The 20,022-nt window shown below is 39.6% G+C and overlaps 1 protein-coding gene across 1 annotated transcript in view; it reads left to right on the forward strand.

Annotated features, from left to right (window-relative positions):
• LOC126104245 (ATP-dependent 6-phosphofructokinase-like) overlaps positions 1-2,970 on the forward strand; it is a 453,644-nt gene extending 450,674 nt beyond the window's left edge. Inside the window, exons 15-16 of the mRNA XM_049912336.1 lie at positions 2,474-2,696; positions 2,787-2,970. Of these exons, the coding sequence (XP_049768293.1) occupies positions 2,474-2,696; positions 2,787-2,970 (407 nt within the window). The remainder of the gene's footprint in view (positions 1-2,473; positions 2,697-2,786) is intronic.
• Positions 2,971-20,022: the final 17,052 nt, after the last annotated feature.

Here is a 20,022-nt window from a genome sequence, read left to right on the forward strand (position 1 = left end):
GCTTTCATTATTCACTGCCATACGATGATCATCACTATTGCAAGTATTGATGATATTTGGATGATACACAAGGCCTGACAAAAAACTGAAGCACCTTAAAGACATGGTATGCACATCCATCATCATCAGGAGTGTAAATGATAAAGAGATGCAATTCTCTTTGAGAGTTAGAATCACCATCAGAGTGCACTAGTGTTGTTCATGTTTAATGTTGTTACAAGACCTGGTAGTATATATAAGTGGCGTAAAAAGCATCAGATGCTGAGTGATTACTGTGAAGGACATGGAGATGCTGCATAGTCATGTGAGACAGCATTATCAGCACTTGACAGATTTTGAAAGGGATTGTGGGTCTCTATATGGGTGGCAGGTCAAACAGTACAGTATGCAAATTTTTGGGGCATTACAATGTGACAGCGGCCCATTGCTAGACATCATGGGAAAATGAAAGTAGCCATAGCCATCGTCAAAGTTCCAGTTTACTATGTCTAACCACCATAAGGGAGGATCACTGTATTGTGCAGTACGTATACAACTTCACCCTTTGGACTTTTCTACTCTGCTCACATTGCAGGTCACTCATGAGATAAAATTACTAGCCTGTAGAATGTGCCAACAATGTGGGCAATGTATGGACTATAACTTTCAGCATGACTTGCTATCATCAACAGGATTGGCTGTACACATTTTCTCTAAAACCCAAACATTTATCACAACAATCTTCATACAAACACTTATACCAATAATGAGTCAATTTAGTGAAATATACGATAACTGACTTAAGGCCAAATGGTTAACTAAAATGCCCAAGGATAGTAAAGGTCTCTGAGCCAAATTGTTTTCAGTAGATTTAAATTTTTATTTCAGTTATGCATAAAATAATTATGTGAATTGTGGCCTCGTGTACTTAAAACTAATTGTGTCATTGATCAGTAACTAAACCAGCAGTGCAAAATTTATAATCTCTTTGTGCACACAGAGTGTTTACAAACTCATGAGCTAAATAATTAAATTTTTTTAAGCATTAACACATGGAATGACACAATGACTTAATGTTTGATAGTATGAACTCTTTGTTCGTCAGTGAATTTCAGCTCAGTAGCTCACAATACTGATGCTTCACTTTTCGCTAAGTCCACCACAATTACAAATAATTTAAACACAGCTAAATTCCCACAAGTCTACAGCTGTCAAGATTAATAAACCTGAAATTCAAGATCAAACAAAGTGGCTAAGCACTCACAGAGAAAAACATACAGCACACATGCCACACAAAATCTTACCAAGTGACAGCCAATGAAAACACGCAGTGAACCACTGAAGATGAAAGACTGTGAGCTCTGTGACATTCACTTATTGAAAGGACCAGTCACATGACCTTTACTTGGCTCAATGAAGCTAGTTATTATACAATATTTTACAATATTATACAATATTCTATAAATCTTTGCGGCTGGTTTGCAACCTCTTAAGACACAACATTTATGCATCTTTTGAACAGTTTTAAATAACACTTCAATATATATTTTGCCACATCAATTATAAGTCAATATACATGCTTTATATATTCATAAATTGTGAATGTAAATAAATACATGTCATACTCATTGAACTATTGAGATTCCCTTGCTAATAATATATGTCGATCTGTGGAGGATCTTATATTAATGACACTATTTATGTAAATTAAATTCTTTGTAACATCTTATAACATCACAAGCACATTGCCTCTTCATATCTGCACCTGCCCCCCTTTGGTCACAGGATAGCAGCAGCTGAACTAGGGAAGTATCATCCTATGTGTAGGCTGCCATTAACACCACAATACAAATGGCAGTTTGGAATGGTGCCAGGATGAATGCTGTTGCATGTGTTTAGTAATGAATCAATCACTGTTCTGCACTTCTTGAATGCCCATCATCCATGAGTATGGCAGCAACATGGGGAGAGACTCAATTCTTCCAATGTTTTGGAGAAGCACAGTGGTGTTACTCCCAGCACCAAGTTGTGGGTAGGCATTGGGTATGAATTTAGGTTATGGCTGGTAATGATAGAGAGATCTCTGATGGTAGAACAACACATCACAAGCATCATGTGTCATCATTTTTTACTTCTCTTGTTATAGTATCTAGGCGCCATTTTTCAACAGAACAATCCTTTTCCACATATTGTACATGTCTCTGTGAACAGCTGCATGATACTGAGGTACTACCATGGCCAGAGTGATCCTCAAATCTATCCCTGATAGAAAATGTGGGTGAGTTTGCATTAGGAGAGGGAGACAACATCATAAAACAAAGTGTTTTAGTAAATTTAATTCTATTTTGTAATCATTGGAATAACATTACAAATCTTCTCAGCCCATGAAGTTTCATCTCATTTACTATTCCCCTTCTGGGTGCTCCACTTTTTTGTCTGGCACTGTGAACAGCATAAAAGTAATCTTTACAAATTTGTAACTGATTTTGTGCAGGCCACATGCAGCAAGGAGGTAAACCATCTCCTTTTGACCGTACTCTAGGCACAAAAATGGCCGGAAAGGCAGCTGACTGGATGTTTGAGAGAATTGAAGAGTCACAAAATGCAGATGGTTTTGTTTGTGCAAGAGATCCTGAATCTGCTGTTCTAGTAGGTGTCGAACAACGACAGTACCGTTTCACACCTTTGCGAGATCTGATACCCCATACAAATTTTGAGTAAGTGTAGCTAAAACATGTTATTAAGAAATGAACACATAATTATTTTATGCTGTACTAATTCATGCATTTTCTTTAATTCTTTTGAAGACATAGAATACCAAAAGAACAGTGGTGGTTGAAGTTGCGGCCACTTCTCAGAATACTTGCAAAACACGAAAGTGCTTATGAAGAAGAAGGAATGTACATTTCAGTAGATAACACACCTGCCCGTGATGTTTGGCGTGATCCTTCTAGAGCAGTAGGTGCTTGGGATAGGGAGACTATAGAATGAAATGTTTGTTAGTACTGTGTTGATTATGAAAAACAGAACCAAAATGACATCAAGTCCAGGCGTTTAAATGTAATGCAGTGATTTATTATAAACTGGGAACTTAAAATTTCTGTCACTCCTTACTGAGAGAGAGATAACTTGATCCAGTGTCTTGTTATGTAAATTAGTATCTCAGAGAGAATTAATGTCTTTATTGTTTCATAATTTTCTCTTTGGAGAGTCATATACATGAATAAAAGAAATAAATTGTGGAAATTGATGACACATACAATGAAAATTACATTTATGTAATAAAATAATACATATAACATGAAAATTCTTCAAGGAATCTACCTACAAAAGTGACCTAATGTTGGATTTTATTTTACATCAAGACTGATTGATTTTTATTAGGTCCCATCTGATTACATTATTTGTGGAGTGTGGACTTGTAATACAGGACAGGTCAACTTAACCAAATATCTTAAAACATTTAGCTTATGTGTTGCAATAGAAAACACCACACTGTAAGTTATTAAGTTATTTACATGTATTATACTACAATGTTACATTACATTACATTTACATTGCATCATTTACCGTTTTCCATGGATCCCTTGGAGAGGAGTCTCTGGATTGTGGAAAGAGTCAAAGGTATTTTCCTTATAACACTCAGATACATGGATATGGTACAATTATAATGCAGACAGAGTTATGAGCCATAATCCTTGTAAAGATATTCATCAATGGAGTAGAAGGAGTTGTCCAACAGGAAGTTCTTTAATTCACTCTGAAACCGATCTTTACACTTACAAGACCTTTGATATGCTCTGGTAAGTTATTGAATATATGAGTATCTATGTATTTGACTCCTTTTTGTACTACTGTTAAGCTTTTGTAGTCTTTATACAGATTGTTTTTGGTTCTAGTATTATAATCATGTTTTGCACTATTTTTTACAAAAGGAGACATGTTGGAAATGACAAAGGACGTTAGCAAGTATATGTACTGAGAAGTAGTAGTTAGAATACCAAGTTTCTTAAAGAGGTCTCTGCATGATGATCTAGGACTGGCACCAGATGTAATTCTAATGACTCGTTTCTGAGTTTTGAAAATGGTCTCTTTGTGAGAGGAGTTTCCCCAAAAGATGATTACATAACTCATTAGTGAATGGAAGTAGGCCAAATAAACTAACTTTTATATTTTTAAATCACCTATTTCTGCTATCACACTGCAAATGTAGCTGAACTAAGGTGTTTCATTAAGTCTAGAGTGTGAGTTTTCCAATTTAGGTTGTAGTCAATTTGTAGCCCTAAAAATTTGACACCATCTACAGTTTTAATTTCATTGTTTGAATACATTATACTTATAGGGGTAGGTATTCTTTGTGAGGTACTAAACTGTATGTACTGGATCTTGCCAAAATTCAGTGACAATCCATTTGCTGTGAACCACCCATTGATACTTACAAATATTTCAGTAGATGATTGCTCAGTGAGAGCATGGAACTGTTTATTATACAAATACTTGTATCATCTACAAATAAGACATAATTTGCATTTTGTGACACTGCATATGGAAAGTCCTTAATATATAATAGGAACAACAAGAGACCTAAAATAGAGCCCCGTGGCACCCCTTGTCTGACGGTTTCATATTTTGAATGACTATTGTTATGTGGTAAGCCTAATACAGACACACAGTGTTTTCTATTAAAAAGATAGGATGAAAACCATTAGCCTGCTACTCCTGTTGTCCCATAATATTCTAACTTTTGTATAAGGATATCATGCTTAACACAATCAAAAGCTTAGCCAGATCACAGAATATGCCAAGTGGTAATAACTTTTGATTTATTGATTCTGAGGGGTGACGTTCGGGTTGGTTACACCAAACAATGCTCCCATTTTGCATTAGTTCATTTATTCACCTCTTTACACAAGCAAGGCCTACAAAGAACTAACATGGCAGTTTTGCCCAAAGATAATCTTAGTTTACTTCCATAGAGTAAATATCTCTGGAGTGAGCATTGCGTTCTGCGCATGTTGTCAACACTAAACCAGCCAACCAGGATTGTCACGTGATCTCGGGACTTCGCTGTGCGCGTGTGCTTTCTGCAGCGTTTGAAGTTTATAATACCATAAGTTTTTGTTGTGTTTCACCGTTTGTTGATAGTGTAATAGCGATGATGAATTACTGTTGTTGCTACGGATGCAAAGAAAAATATGTGAAAGGAGGGATAGTAACTTTTCATGGGTACATTCCATATAGCTCTAATTATAGTTTTCATTTTACTAAGAGACACTGTACACGTTTAAAAATTTCGAGATGCATTATAATTAAGACTTGATTCTGTAGACCTATTTTTCTACGATTTTATGACTATATAATAGATATTACGGCTCGTACAAAAGCTTACAAACAATTGCTTCCTCTCATAAATTTGCTAGTGGAACAGGAAAGGGAAAGGTTAGTTGTTTCAGTAAATACTATCCTCCGTGCATTTATCAGTGACTTGTCAATTATATATATAGATTACTCAGTCTACTATTTATTTAATGAACTGGGAGCAAGTACTTAAAATGAGTTAAATAAATACCTCAAAGTGCCACCAGTAAGAAAAATCATGCTTTAGGTCGCAAAAACGAGACAATAAATACGCAGAAATACAAGAAAAAAGGACAAATTAGCAGGGATATAATTGCTAATGTGTGGTAAATTTGTGCAAAAGTACTAACGTACTGTCAAGTTGTTTTGCAGGACTATCACTGCAAAAATGTACTTCAGGCTCTGTAATACAATAAAGTGCGGTATCATATCAAAAACTACCAAAAATCGAGTGCATCAGAACTATGACACCTATCGCAAAGAAGCTGAATGTAATATCACTTGCCCTTAAAAGTTACGTAGCTGGTTTATTCCCGGTATCAAATGGATACTGTTAAAATGTCTGCGTAACATATATAAATAATCCACGAGACATACGAAAAGAATCCGTCTGTACTAGGGATGTAGTGACATTCTAAATATACAGGGCACTATACGAACAAACACACGACGTCCCGAGATCACGTGACCAGGCCGGCAATGTATGTTGACAACACAAAATCTGTTCTGCACAGGTGAGTGCTCACTCCAGAGATATTTACTCTATGTTTACTTCAAAGACGATACTCAGATTGATGCTGGTGTTGACCTCATTGGTGCCACAATTCTAATATATCATCTGTAAAAGTGAATGTAGCTTGATCATTTGATAATCGTTTCCAAAGTCCAAACTGATTGCGAATGATAATATTTTTCTGTATTAAGTGTTTATAAAGTACATTGTACATACAAAAAACTAACATAGCGGTTTCACCCAAAGATAATCTTAGTTTAGTTCAAAGACGATACTCAGATCGATGCTGGTGTCGACCTCATTGACACCCCATAGCCCCCCCCCCCCCCCCCCACGCAGTACGGAGTACTCTTGAGAGGCCGGGGGGGGAGGGGGTGACTATGGCGTCAGCAGGGGTGGTCCATGGGAGCTGGACCATGGTCAGCTCAACAGCATTGTCGGGGAGCTGTGTTGGTAGATGTTATGAAGGAAGGTTCGGCCACCGAACCTGGAAGGCGTGCCGGGCGTCGTACTGGGCGCGCTGGTCCTGCGGCGAGAGGGAAGCTAGCGGTTTGTGTGTGGAATGGAACAATGATGACGATGTCTCCGGTGGGCATGGTGAACACACGAAGCATGTCCAGGTTGACGTCGGGCGACAGGAGAACAAATTTCACCAGGTGGCAGGGAATGGCGGGGGTTGTGTCATGAGCACTGGATGAAGGGAAACACATGACAAACAGTGTGTCATCGTATAGTATTATAGAGATCTCATGCATTATGTCCGGGGGGACAGGCACAAACACCTCGAGTGAGGGCACGTTCAAGATGGGGAGGCCATGAGAAACCTCGACAGGGTGAAGCAGGCGATGGTGGAGAGGTCGAAGGGACCGCGAAGGGCCCAGCGGCGAGGGTGTAATCGTAGGTAAGCTCGACATGATGAGCATGTGACCACTCAATGGAGTGCGTGAGACTGGAGTAGAGGGCAAGGTCATAGAAGAGCTCGACAATTGGAGCTGGAAGTCACTTGACCGAGTGTGTAAGTCCGACGTAGAGGGAGTGGTCAGAGCTTTGTGAGCCACGACAGTGAGTTGTGTGGTCATGGCCTGAAGGGCGGCAGAAGCGGGCTTGACATGAGCAGGCATAAGTCTGTTGAGAGAGACTGTAACAGCTGAATCTTTTATCTGGATGTCATAGGTGTTGGCTGAGCGCCAGAGAACTCGGTATGGGCTGGTATATGGAGGTTGGAGGGGAGCACGGACAGTGTCATCTCGGAGCATGACGTATTCACAATTGTCCACAAAGGAAGGCAAGTCAGACTGAGGGAGAGATGCAGAAGGGCTCACAAGTTCGCCAGGGAGAACAATGTTCTGGCCGTATACAAACTCGGCTATTGTGCCTTTGAGGTCTTCCTTATAGATCGCAAAAATGCCAAGTGGCACAAGGGGAAGGGCCTCCATCCATAGAGAGTCGTGGCATTGAAGAACCGCCTTGAAAGTGCGGTGCCAGCACTCGACTAGCCCGTTACTTTGCTTGTGATATGCTGTGGTATGGATGTGCCGGATGCCGCAAATGTTACAAATCTCATTGAACAGGACCAACTCAAACTGTCTGCCCTGGTTAGTCATGATGATAGCTGGACATCCGAAACGCGATACCCATGACTCAACAAAAGCTCGAGCAACAGTTTCTGCCGTAATATTGGGGAGGGGGACAGCCCTGACCCAGTGAGTTATTCGATCAATAGACGAGAGAACATAACAAAAGCCATTAGAGGGGGGAGAGGGCCGACAATGTCAATATGAATATGCTGGAAACGCCCAGGAGGGATCGAAAAGGCGCCGAGGGGGTGGGGGTGGGTGGGTGAAGTGTGGTTGTGTACTTTGCAGCATTGGCACGCCACGCAGGAGCGTGCTCATTGCTGGCAGTCCTTGTTGACATTTCTCCACACAAAGTGCTCCGCTATGAGGTGGGCGGACGCATGAACACCAGGGTGGGCTAAATTATGCAGTGTGTTGAAGACAGCTAGACGGAGCATGGTTGAGATGAGGGGGTGTAACATGCCCGTACTGTCGTCGCACCAGATGTCACCAGAAATGCCAGGGAAGGTGGTGCGAATGAAGTGTAGTGAAGAGGTAGAATCTGAAATCAGGTTTTGTGTTTCCTTGTTGGTGGGCTGGAGGTTAGACAGTTATAAAGTAAGAAAAATAATTATTTATTTAAATGAAGGGAGAGTGTTTGATAGTTGGTTTGTCGAGTTAAGTTATCTGAATATTGTGATTCCTAGATGTGCTGTAAAAAATGTTTTCATAGCTAAATTCCAATGTGTCCTAGGGAAGTTTAACTTACAAGCGTTAGTTGACAGCAGTGAATCCACAAAATTTTGTGACTTAATTCAGAAATCTGATTGCATGTTAAATTTTTCATAGGTAATGGAGAAAACATTAGATCAGTGACCTGTATTAATGATACTGTTGAAAACTACCAATTTAAAATTGCAAATAAGTACTGTTTAGATGAAGATATTTTGGATGATTCAGCCATGTTTATTAAATTCCCAAAAGCAAATAGACAAAAGACCAAAAAAGTCATGTAAAAAGGAATTTCAACAAAAGTATTATGGATGTATTCTGCATTAAACAAAGTGTTATTAGCTGGACTGCAGACCACTGCAATTCAACCAATAGCAACTATTATAAGTTCTTAAATAGTTTCTTACATTCATTTAATTAATCCTTTCCTCACAGAATTTTGCAAAAGAAAGTAAATGTAAGTGGATTACACCAGGAATAAAAATCTCCAGTGCCAGATACAAACAGCTCCGCAGTGTACTAAAATCAAACAGAAATCCTGATTTTATTGTGTACCTCAATCACTATAAATTCTGTATTCAGGAATGGTGCACTAAAAAACAGCAAGTATTACATTAATCCTAAAACAAAGAAATAAAACAAAACCAGTGTTTAATCAAAATTAAGAGTCAAGTGATTTTGATCATTTGATTTGAGAATGATATTGAAGTAAACCCTGTTTATATTTCCAATTTTTTCAATAAATTCTTCTTAAATGTAGCATTGTCAGATGTACCATACACAAGGCAAGTTTCATAGGCATAGGAAACAATCAGAAACTTTCTTTTAAAGAGACTAAAAAAGTCATCCAAAAGTGTGTGAAAAATGAAGTATATCCTTTAAAAAACAAAACCTTATCGGGGTAAGATAAAATACTCACATCTGTGATCATGATATCATTTGACAATTGTTGTGTTGTTGTGGTCTTCAGTCCTGAGACTGGTTTGATGCAGCTCTCCGTGCTACTCTATCCTGTGCTAGCTTCTTCATCTCCCAGTACCTACTGCAACCTACATCCTTCTGAATCTGTTTAGTGTATTCATCTCTTGGTCTCTCTCTACGATTTTTACCATCCACGCTGCCCTCCAATGCTAAATTTGTGATCCCTTGATGCCTTGGAACATGTCCTACCAACTGATCCCTTCTTCTAGTCAAGTTGTGCCACAAACTTCTCTTCTCCCTAATCCTATTCAATACCTCCTCATTAGTGATGTGATCTACCCATCTAATCTTCAGCATTCTTCTGTTGCACCACATTTTGAAAGTTTCTATTCTCTTCTTGTCCAAACTATTTATCATTCATGTTTCACTTCCATACATGGCTACACCCCATACAAATACTTTCAGAAACGACTTCCTGACACTTAAATCTATACTCCATGTTAACAAATTTCTCTTCTTCAGAAACGCTTTCCTTGCCATTGCCAGTCTACATTTAATATCCTCTCTACTTCGACCATCATCAGTTATTTTGCTCCCCAAATAACAAAACTCCTTTACTACTTTAAGTGTCTCATTTCCTAATCTAATTCCCTCAGCATCACCTGACTCAATTTGACTACATTCCATTATCCTCGTTTTGCTTTTGTTGATGTTTGTCTTATATCCTCCTTTCAAGACACTGTCCATTCCGTTCAACTGCTCTTCCAAGTCCTTTGCTGTCTCTGACAGAATTACAATGTCATCAGTGAACCTCAAAGTTTTTATTTCTTCTCCATGGATTTCAATACCTACTCCGAATTTTTCTTTTATTTCCTTTACTGCTTGCTCAATAAACAAATTGAATAACATCGGGGAGAGGCTACAACCCTGTCTTACTCCCTTCCCAACCACTGCTTCCCTTTCATGCTCCTCGACTTTTATAACTGCCATTTGGTTTCTGTACAAATTGTAAGGAGCCTTTTGCACCCTGTATTTTACCCCTGCCACCTTTATAATTCGAAACAGACTATTCCAGTCAACATTATCAAAAGCTTTCTCTAAGTCTACAAATGCTAGAAACGTAGGTTTGCCCTTCCTTAATCTCTCTTCTAAGATAAGTCATAGGGTCAATATTGCCTCATGTGTTCTAATATTTCTACAGAATCCAAATTGATCTTCCCCGAGGTCAGCTTCTACTAATTTTTCCATTCGTCTGTAAAGAATTCACGGTAATATTTTGCAGCCATGACTTATTAAGCTGATAGTTTGGCAATTTTCGCATCTGTCAACACCCGCTTTCTTTGGGATTGGAATTATTATATGCTTCTTGAAGTCTGTCTCATACATCTTGCTCACCAGACAGTAGAGTTTTGTCAGGACAGGCTCTTCCAAGGCTGTCAGTAGTTCTAATGGAATGTTGTCTACTCCTGGGGCCTTGTTTCAACTCAGGTCTTTCAGTACTCTGTCAAACTCTTCACGCAGTATCATATCTCCCCTTTCATCTTCATCTACATCCTCTTCCATTTCCATAATATTGTCCTCAAGTACATCACCCTTGTATAGACCCTGTATATACTCCTTCCACCTTTCTGCTTTCCCTTATTTGCTTAGAACTGGGTTTCCATCTGAGCTCTTGATATTCATACAAGTGGTTTTATTTCTCCAAAGGTCTCTTTAATTTTCCTCTAGGCAGTATCTATCTTACCCCCAGTGAGATAAGCCTCCACATCCTTACATTTGTCCTCTAGCCATCCCTGCTTAGCCATTTTGCACTCCCTGTCGATCTCATTTTTGAGACGTTTGTATTCCTTTTTGTCTGCTTCATTTACTGCATTTTTATATTTTCTCCTTTCATCAATTAATTTCAATATTTCTTCTGTTACCCAAGGATTTATATGAGCCCTTGTCTTTATACCTACTTGATCCTCTGCTGCCTTCACTACTTCATCCCTCGAAGCTACCCATTCTTCTTCTACTGTATTTCTTTCCCCCATTCCTGCCAATTGTTCCCTTATGCTCTCCCTGAAACTCTGTACATCCTCTGGTTTAGTCAGTTTATCCAGGTCCATCCCCTTAAATTCCCACCTTTTTGCAATTTCTTCAGTTTTAATCTACAGTTCATAACCAATAGATTGTGGTCAGAGTCCACATCTGCCCCTGGAAATGTCTTACACTTTAAAACCTGGTTCCTAAATCTCTGTCTATAATCTATCTGATACCTGTCAATATCTCCAGGCTTATTCCATGTATACAACCTTCTTTTATGATTATTGAACCAAGTGTTAGCTATGATTAAGTTGTGCTGTGTGCAAAATTCTGTCAGGTAGCTTCCTCTTTCATTTCTTACCCCCAATCCATATTCACCTACTACATTTACTTCTCTCCCTTTTCTATAACTTCTTTCTATAAATGGAGACTGGACATGGAAAACATTCTAAGGGTCATTGAAAAAATCATGTTTTCAGTGTTGTTACATGCTCAATGCTCTGTTGCTCATACCTACATGTGATCCACGTGCTGAACTATGAAAAAAGTGTTTCAGTTATGTGTTACTAGATGGCATATGGATTTTGTGGTAAGCTGTGCTTCCTTTTGGAGTTCCAAAACGTAAAAGATATGAGATGTGTTTTTTGTTGACGATAGTTCTACTAGGTAAAAACATAACTCTGTATTCCTTTTCTTGTATTATCACAAATAAAATGTTGTGTCTCAATATTAATAGCACTTGTGACAAAAACTTCTACTGCAAGTTCTTTGCTTTCCGTATTTTGAGAGGTGGTTTAAAAAAAACATACTGCATACCTGAAGAGCTATGAGCGCTTGTTTAGTAGAAGAGGTGTATGCTCATAGGTCTTATGGTAAGCACTTCAGAGCCCATGTTTACTGGAAATTCTCTCTTGTTTTGGATCATACTATCATCTCTCAAAGTATGGAAGGCAAAGAGCTTGAGGTAGAAGATATTTTTCCACATTATCAGAAATGAAGATGTGCTCATGGGTCTTAAGGTATGTATTTAGAGTGCATGTTTACTAGACTTTTTTGCTTCAAATGATCATTCCTGTCATATCCTTGAATATTGACCACTACTGCTATGACACACTGCATATAAAGTCTGTTCAAAAAATTCCAGAACTTTGGCCACTGAATATTTCTATGCTTACCTTTTACTTATTGTGCATGGTCTCCTTTGAAATACTCTCCTCCACTATTGATACACTGCTCCCAATGCCGTTTCCATTTCCAGAAGCAGTCTTGGTACGTCTCTTTGCTGGATGACACATAGTCATAGTCATAGTCTGCAAATTTTCTTTTATCTCATCTATAATTGCAAATCTTTGTCGTTTTAATGGTGTTTTCAACTTTGGAAATAAAAGTACACAGGGGCCAGGTCTGGGGAGTATGGAGTATGAGGCAACACAGTGATATTGTATTTTGTGCAATAGTCGCGCACCAACAGGGATGAATGTGTGGGTGCATTATTGTGATGTGAGAGTCACATTTCAGGCCATTTCCTTCTCACATTTTCTTGCATACATCGCAACATGTCCTTCAAGTACCATCAATGAGCTGTTTGTCCCTGTGGCACAAATTCATGATGAACTAATCCTTCAAAGTCAAAGGAAGCTGACATGACATGCTTTTTTTGGTCTTAGAGAACCTTTGCCGACCTATTGTGAAGACTGAATCTTGGTCTCAACATCATAACTATAGACTCACACCTCATCAGCAGTTATACTCTTTTAAGAAGCATCTCATTCATGTTTGCGCAATCTGAAAGCTCTTCACAGATTATGAGGTGAAGGTCTTTCTGGTTTTGACTCATGACTGTGGGATGAACTCTGCAGGAACATAATGCATTCCTAGATGCTGTGTCAAGATTTCATGGCATGATCAAACTGGAATGCTTTGCTCTTCTGCCGGCTCTGAGACAATCTGTATTTGATAGGCACACACAATTTCGTTGATGTTCCTGAGGTCAGCATTGATGGTAGACATTGAAGGACATCCTCAATGAGGGTCATCTTTAACTTCTGTCTGGCCATTTTTAAATCATGTGAACCATTCGTAACACTGAGTACAATTTAAGCACTCATTACCATAGGCCTCCTGCATCATTTGGTGGGTGCCTGTAAAGGTTTTCTTGAGTTTCATGGAAAATTTAATGCAGATGCCCCATCTCAAAATTCACACTGTGCAACACAATATTCTACTCAGTACAGTACTGAACAATAACTAACTGACATACAACAATGGATCTTCTGGCATTTACACATTAAACACAGGTGCATGCAGGGATGCTAACCACATTTCACTCCAACACACCAGTGCTATGAAATTATGAATGTTTCAGAATTTTTTGAACAGACCTCATACGTTAAACTAAACTGATATATTTTATAGCTTAACAATTAAAAGGGAATAAAATAAAAATAATTTGTAATGATGAACAGATCATAGAAGCAAGCTGTGTAAAGGTCTTAGGCCTTAATCCTGATTAAAAATTTAAGTAGAATGTAGTATATGGATTGCTCTTTACTCTTCTGGTGGAAAAGTGTTTCTACTGAAGAATTAATTGAGGATAGTTTCAAAGTATGTACAAGGGAATTATATATGTCCAGTATATACTTTTATATACTGGAATGATAATATAAATACTGAAATGTCTCCTTTACATCAAATCTGATGATTTAAAATGATATTTAAAGATATAAATAAGTCACATTTCATATGTAGTCAGCAACCATAGCAAACACAACAGAGAACAAAAAAAATGAAAGTTAGATGTAGTGAATAGTCTGTTACACTATGAGGTTTCCTCAGAAGTACAGGGCTATTACAAATGATTGAAGCGATTTCATAAATTCACTGTAGCTCCATTCATTGACATATGGTCACGACACACTACAGATACGTAGAAAAACTTATAAAGTTTTGTTCGGCTGCAGCCGCACTTCAGGTTTCTGCCGTCAGAGCGCAGTGAGGCAAAATGGTGACAGGAGCCGAGAAAGCGTATGTCGTGCTTGAAATGTATTCACATCAGTCAGTCATAACAGTGCAAAGACACTTCAGAACGAAGTTCAACAAATATCCACCAACTGCTAACTCCATTCGGCGATGGTATGCTCAGTTTAAAGCTTCTGGATGCCTCTGTAAGGGGAAATCAACGGGTCGGCCTGCAGTGAGCGAAGAAACGGTTGAACGCGTGCGGGCAAGTTTCACGCGTAGCCCGCGGAAAATTGGCTCATGCCGCAACTGGAGACCATCAGTGCCGAGTTCATCTTTCAACAGGATGGTGCCCCACTGCACTTCCATCATGATGTTCGGCATTTCTTAAACAGGAAATTGGAAAACCGATGGATCGGTCATGGTGGAGATCATGATCAGCAATTCATGTCATGGTCTCCACGCTCTCCCGACTTAACCCCATGCGATTTCTTTCTGTGGGGTTATGTGAAAGATTCAGTGTTCCTCTACCAAGAAACGTGCCAGAACTGCGAGCTCGCATCAACGATGCTTTCGAACTCATTGATGGGGACATGCTGCGCCGCGTGTAGGAGGAACTTGATTATCGGCTTGATGTCTGCCGAATTACTAAAGGGGCACATATCGAACATTTGTGAATGCCTAAAAAAACTTTTTGAGTTTTTGTATGTGTGTGCAAAGCATTGTGAAAATATCTCAAATAATAAAGTTATTGCAGAGCTGTGAAATCGCTTCAATCATTTGTACATAAACTGTTAATGCTATAATAAATATCTTAAGCAGATTATCTGAGAAACACCAGGACAGTCATTGTGGAAGATTTGTGATTGATACTAAAGGTGGAGTGTATAATAAAAACAGTGGGAATAGAGACCCATCATGTAGGTACAATGAACCTCACCAACATAAGAAAAACGATGCATCAGATATAAACAACAAAGCTACAACATTAAACTCATAAATATAATTTGTAATTATGGTTTTTGTGTTCACTGTAATTGGTTATGTCTTCTGTATTGTTCATAAGATAAAGTTGTACGTAAAACAAAGCAAAAGCTCTATCCAAATTTGCCCTGGAAGGCCCAATGGTACTGACTGGCCTCAGTGTCATCTTCAGCCAATAGGCATCAGTGGGTGTGAATAAGGAATGGCATGTGGTCAACACACTGCACTCCCAGCAATTGTCAGTTTTCATGACCAAAGACACTACTTCTTGATCAATTAGCTCCTCACTGGCCTCAGAAGGGCTGAGTGCAAGCCATTTGTCAACAGCACTTGGCAGACCCTGAGCGTCACCCATCTAAGTGGTAGCCAAGCCTGATAGCACGTAACTTTGTTCATCTGAGGGGAATTGGTATTGCCACTGTAGCTAGGGGCAAGGTCATTGGGGTAATAATAATAATAATAATAATAATAATAATAATAATAATAATAATAAACCGAACTCTTTATTCAAATGTTGAAGGCCCAAGGGATGTCAATCATCTGCTGTGTCATCCTCTGCCTTGTGATATGCAGGTGTGGTATGTAGGAGCATGTAGTCAGCACACTGCGCTCCCAGCCATTTTGCAGACTTTCTGACTGTGGAACCACTACTGTTTAGTCAAGTGGCTCCTAAATTGGCATCCTGAGGCTGAGTGCACCCCATACCAGTCTTAGTACCAAGGAAAAATCCTTGGTAGGCCTGGGAATCAAACACAGGTTCTCACTATGGCAGCCATCTACATTGACCACTCCATTCAGCTAAGGTGCATTTCTGCTAGTATGGTACCTAATACTAAGCTAGGGAGCAGCGAAAGTGGCAGCTGAAGGGGCAGCTGTTTAAGATACCTCTCCATCATTTCTGCATGCTATCCCCACTGGTGGCCTCACCACATACCTCAGTCATCCCCACTCTGAAGCCTTCAGGCCTTGCATGTGAGCTGAACCCAATAAATTTTGTCATCAGACAATGCAGTCTGGCAAATGAATGTAAATAAATTCCGAGGCACTCACTTGAAAAAGATATGATTCTCAAAGTTTCCAGATAGCACACTGAAATAAAAATTTTAGAGCCAGACTAGAAGAATAACTTAATTTAAACAATTTATTATGGCTGCAATACCCTATGCCAAGAAAACGTTTAGAAAATATTGTAGTGAAACAACAGACTCACCCTATTAATGTATTCTTTTGTAATTTAGAGATATGTCACAGTCAAATATACTGAAGAGTCAAAGAAAATGGTACGCCTGACTAATATCGTGTAGGGCCACCACGAGCATGCAGAAGTGGCACAACATGATGTGGCATTACTCTACTAATGCCTGAAGTAGTGCTGGAGGGAACTGACACTATGAATCTTGCAGGGCTGTCCACAAATCTGTAAGAGTACGAGGGGGTGGAGGTCTCTTCTGAACAGCATGTTGCAAGGTATCCCAGGTATGCTCAATAATGTCCATATCTGGTGAGTCTGGTGGCCAACAGCAGTGTTTAAACTCAGAAGAGTGTTCCTGGAGCCACTCTGTAGCAATTCTGTATGTGTGGGGTGTCACATTGTTGTGGTGGAATTGCCCAAGTCCATTGAAATGCTCATTGGACATTAATGGATGCAGGTGATCAGACAAGATGCTTATGTTCATGTCACCTGTCAGAGTCAATCTAGACATATCAGGAGTCCCGTATCACTCCAACTGCACATGCCCCGCACCATTATAGAGTCTTCATGAGCTTGAACAGTCCCCCGCTGACATGCAGGGTCCATGGATTCATGAGATTTCTCCACACCCGTACACATCCATCTGCTTGATACAATTTGAAATGAGACTTGTCTGACCAGGCTACATGTTTCCAGTCATCAGCAGTCCAATGCTGGTGTTGACATGTCCAGACAAGGCATAAAGCTTTGTGTCGAGCAGTCATCAAGGGTACACAAGTGGGTCTTTGGCTGCGAAAGCCCATGTCAATGAAGTTTCTTTGAATGTTTCACATGCTGATACTTGTTGATGGCCCAGCATTGAAATCTACAGAAATTTGTGGAAGAGTTGCACTTCTATCATGCTGAATGATTCTCTTCAGTCGTCATTTGTCTCGTTTTTGCAGGATCTTTTTCCGGCCACAGCAGTGTCAGAGATTTGATGTTTTACCGGATTCCTGATATTTGTGGTACACTTGTGAAATGGTCATACAGGAAAATCCCTACTTCATCACTACCTCGGAGATTATGTCTCTCATCACTCATGTGCTGACTATAACACCATGTTCAAACTCACTTAAATCTTGATAACCTGCACTGTAGTGACCAATCTAACACCTGTGCCAGACAGTTGTCTTATATAGGCATTGCTGACTGCAGTGCCATATTCTGCCTGTTTACATATCTCTGCATTTGAATACGCATGCCTATACCAAATTCTTTGGCACTTTAGAGTATTTAGTGCCTGGTAAAGAAGTCCATAGTGAGTGGCCCTCATAGTTCTTGTTTCATGTTATTTATTTAGCAGTTTTAATTGTCCTTTGTTTAAAAAAATTGCAGGTACTTTTGCAATAATGGTAATTAGAAGTGATTGAGGAGGTCCTTTTTTATGGGCTACAGAGGATTAGATTACTTGTATAGCACAGAACATATTTCATGAGAGAATGTAGTACGCAGCACTATCCTGCTTTTAGAAATACTTACACGAGTTACCTATAACTAAACCATGTTCAGATTAAAGCAAATTGTAAGTAATGATTCGTAATTGTTAGTACATCCTCCAGAATTAGTTTATAATGGCTGCCCATCATGTTACTATGTGCTGTAACTCATTCCACATCCCTAAGACCTTTCTCGATTATGAATGAGTAAATTAACCTCCTTCTATAAGTATCCTATCAGTAGTATAAAAGATTAAGAATACTTGGGAAATGATTCATCAGAAAAGTCAATATTTGTTTACACACTGAGGTGACAAAAGTCATGGGACACCTCCTAATATCATGTCAGACCTCCTTTTACCTGGTGAAGTGCAGCAGCCCAATATGAAATGGACCCAACAGGTCATTTTAAGTTCCCTGCAGAAATACTGAGCCATGCTGCCTCTATAGCTGTCCATAACTGCAAAAGTCTTGCCAGTGCAGGACTGTGTGTACATACTGACCTCTCAATTGGATCCCATAAATGTTTCATGTCGGGCAATCTGGGTGGCCAATCATTTGCTCAATCTGTCCAGAATATTCCTCAAACCAATTATGAACAATTGTGGCCCAGTGACATGGTATGTTGTCATCCATAAAAATTCCATTATTTTTTGGGAATATGAAATTCATGAATGGCTGCAAATGGACCCCAGGTGGCTGAAAAGAACCATTTCCAGTTAATGGTCAGTTCAGTTAGACCAGAGGACCCAGTCCATTCTGTGTAAACACAGATAACACCATTATGGAACCACAACCAGCTTACACAGTGCCTTGTTGACAACTTGGGTCCATGGCTTCATGTGATCTGCATCACTCTGGAACCCTACCTTCAGCTACTACCAACTGAAAGTGGCACTCATCTGACCAGGCTGTAGTTTTCCAGTTGTCTAGGGTCCAGTAGATATGGTCACAAGTCCAGGAGAGGGGCTGCAGGTGATGTCAAGCTATTAGCAAAGGCAGTTGCTTGGGTCATCTGCTGCCATAGCCCATTAACACCAAATTTCACCACAACTTCATGGCACTGTTGTTTTGGATACTTTCATAATATGTCTGAAATTGATTCTGTGGTTATTTCATCCAGTGTTGCTTGTCTGTTAGTACTGACAACTCCACGTAAATGCCAAAGCTCTCGGTCATTAAGTGAAAGATGTCAGTCACTGCTTTGTCTGTGGTGAGAGGTAATGCCTGAAATTTGGACTTCTCACGACACTTTTGACACTGTGGATCTCAGAACATTGAATTCCCTAACATTTTCCAGAATGGAATGTCCTACATATTTAGCTACAACTACCATTTGGCCAGGCCATGGTTTTGCAGTTATCTAGGATCTAACCAATGTGGTCACAAGCCCAGAAAAGGCACTGTAGGTGATGATGATATGCTGTTAGCAAAGTCATTCCACTCAGTCTTCTGCTGCCACAGACCATTAATGCCAAATTTTGCCACAAACTGCAATGGATATGTTTGGTGTATGCTCACATTGATCTTTGCAGTTATTTCACACAGTGTTGCTTGTCTGTTAGCAATGACAACTCTATGCAAACTGTGCCACTCTCAGTCATTAAGTGAAGGCCATCAGCCACTGTGTTGTCTGTGGTGAGAGGTAATGACTGAAATGTGGTATTTGTGGCACACTCTTGACACTACTGGACCTCAGAATATTGAATTCCCTAATAATTTCCAAAATGGTATGTCCAATGCATGTAGCTCCAGATTTCATTCTGCATTTAAAGTCTGTTAGTTCTCGTTGTGTGGCCACAATCATGTCAGAAACCTTTTTACATAAATCCACCAGCGCACTGCCCTTTTATACCTCATGTAGATAATACTGTCACCATCCGTATAAGTGCATGTTGCTATTCCATGACTTTTGTCACCTCAGTGTACACATATTTATCCAATACATTCATATTTAGACCTGGCCTGTCTCACAAAATCTGCACCTTTTTAGATCTGTGGGGAGCAGAGCTGGATACAACTATGGTCTTAAGTGCCCGCCCGGTTGGCTGTGCGGTCTAACGCACGACTTTCCGGGCAGGAAGGAGCACCTGGTCCCTGGCACGA

The sequence above is a fragment of the Schistocerca cancellata genome, chromosome 1, assembly GCF_023864275.1.
Source record: "Schistocerca cancellata isolate TAMUIC-IGC-003103 chromosome 1, iqSchCanc2.1, whole genome shotgun sequence".
Classification (NCBI taxonomy): Eukaryota; Metazoa; Arthropoda; class Insecta; order Orthoptera; family Acrididae; genus Schistocerca; species Schistocerca cancellata.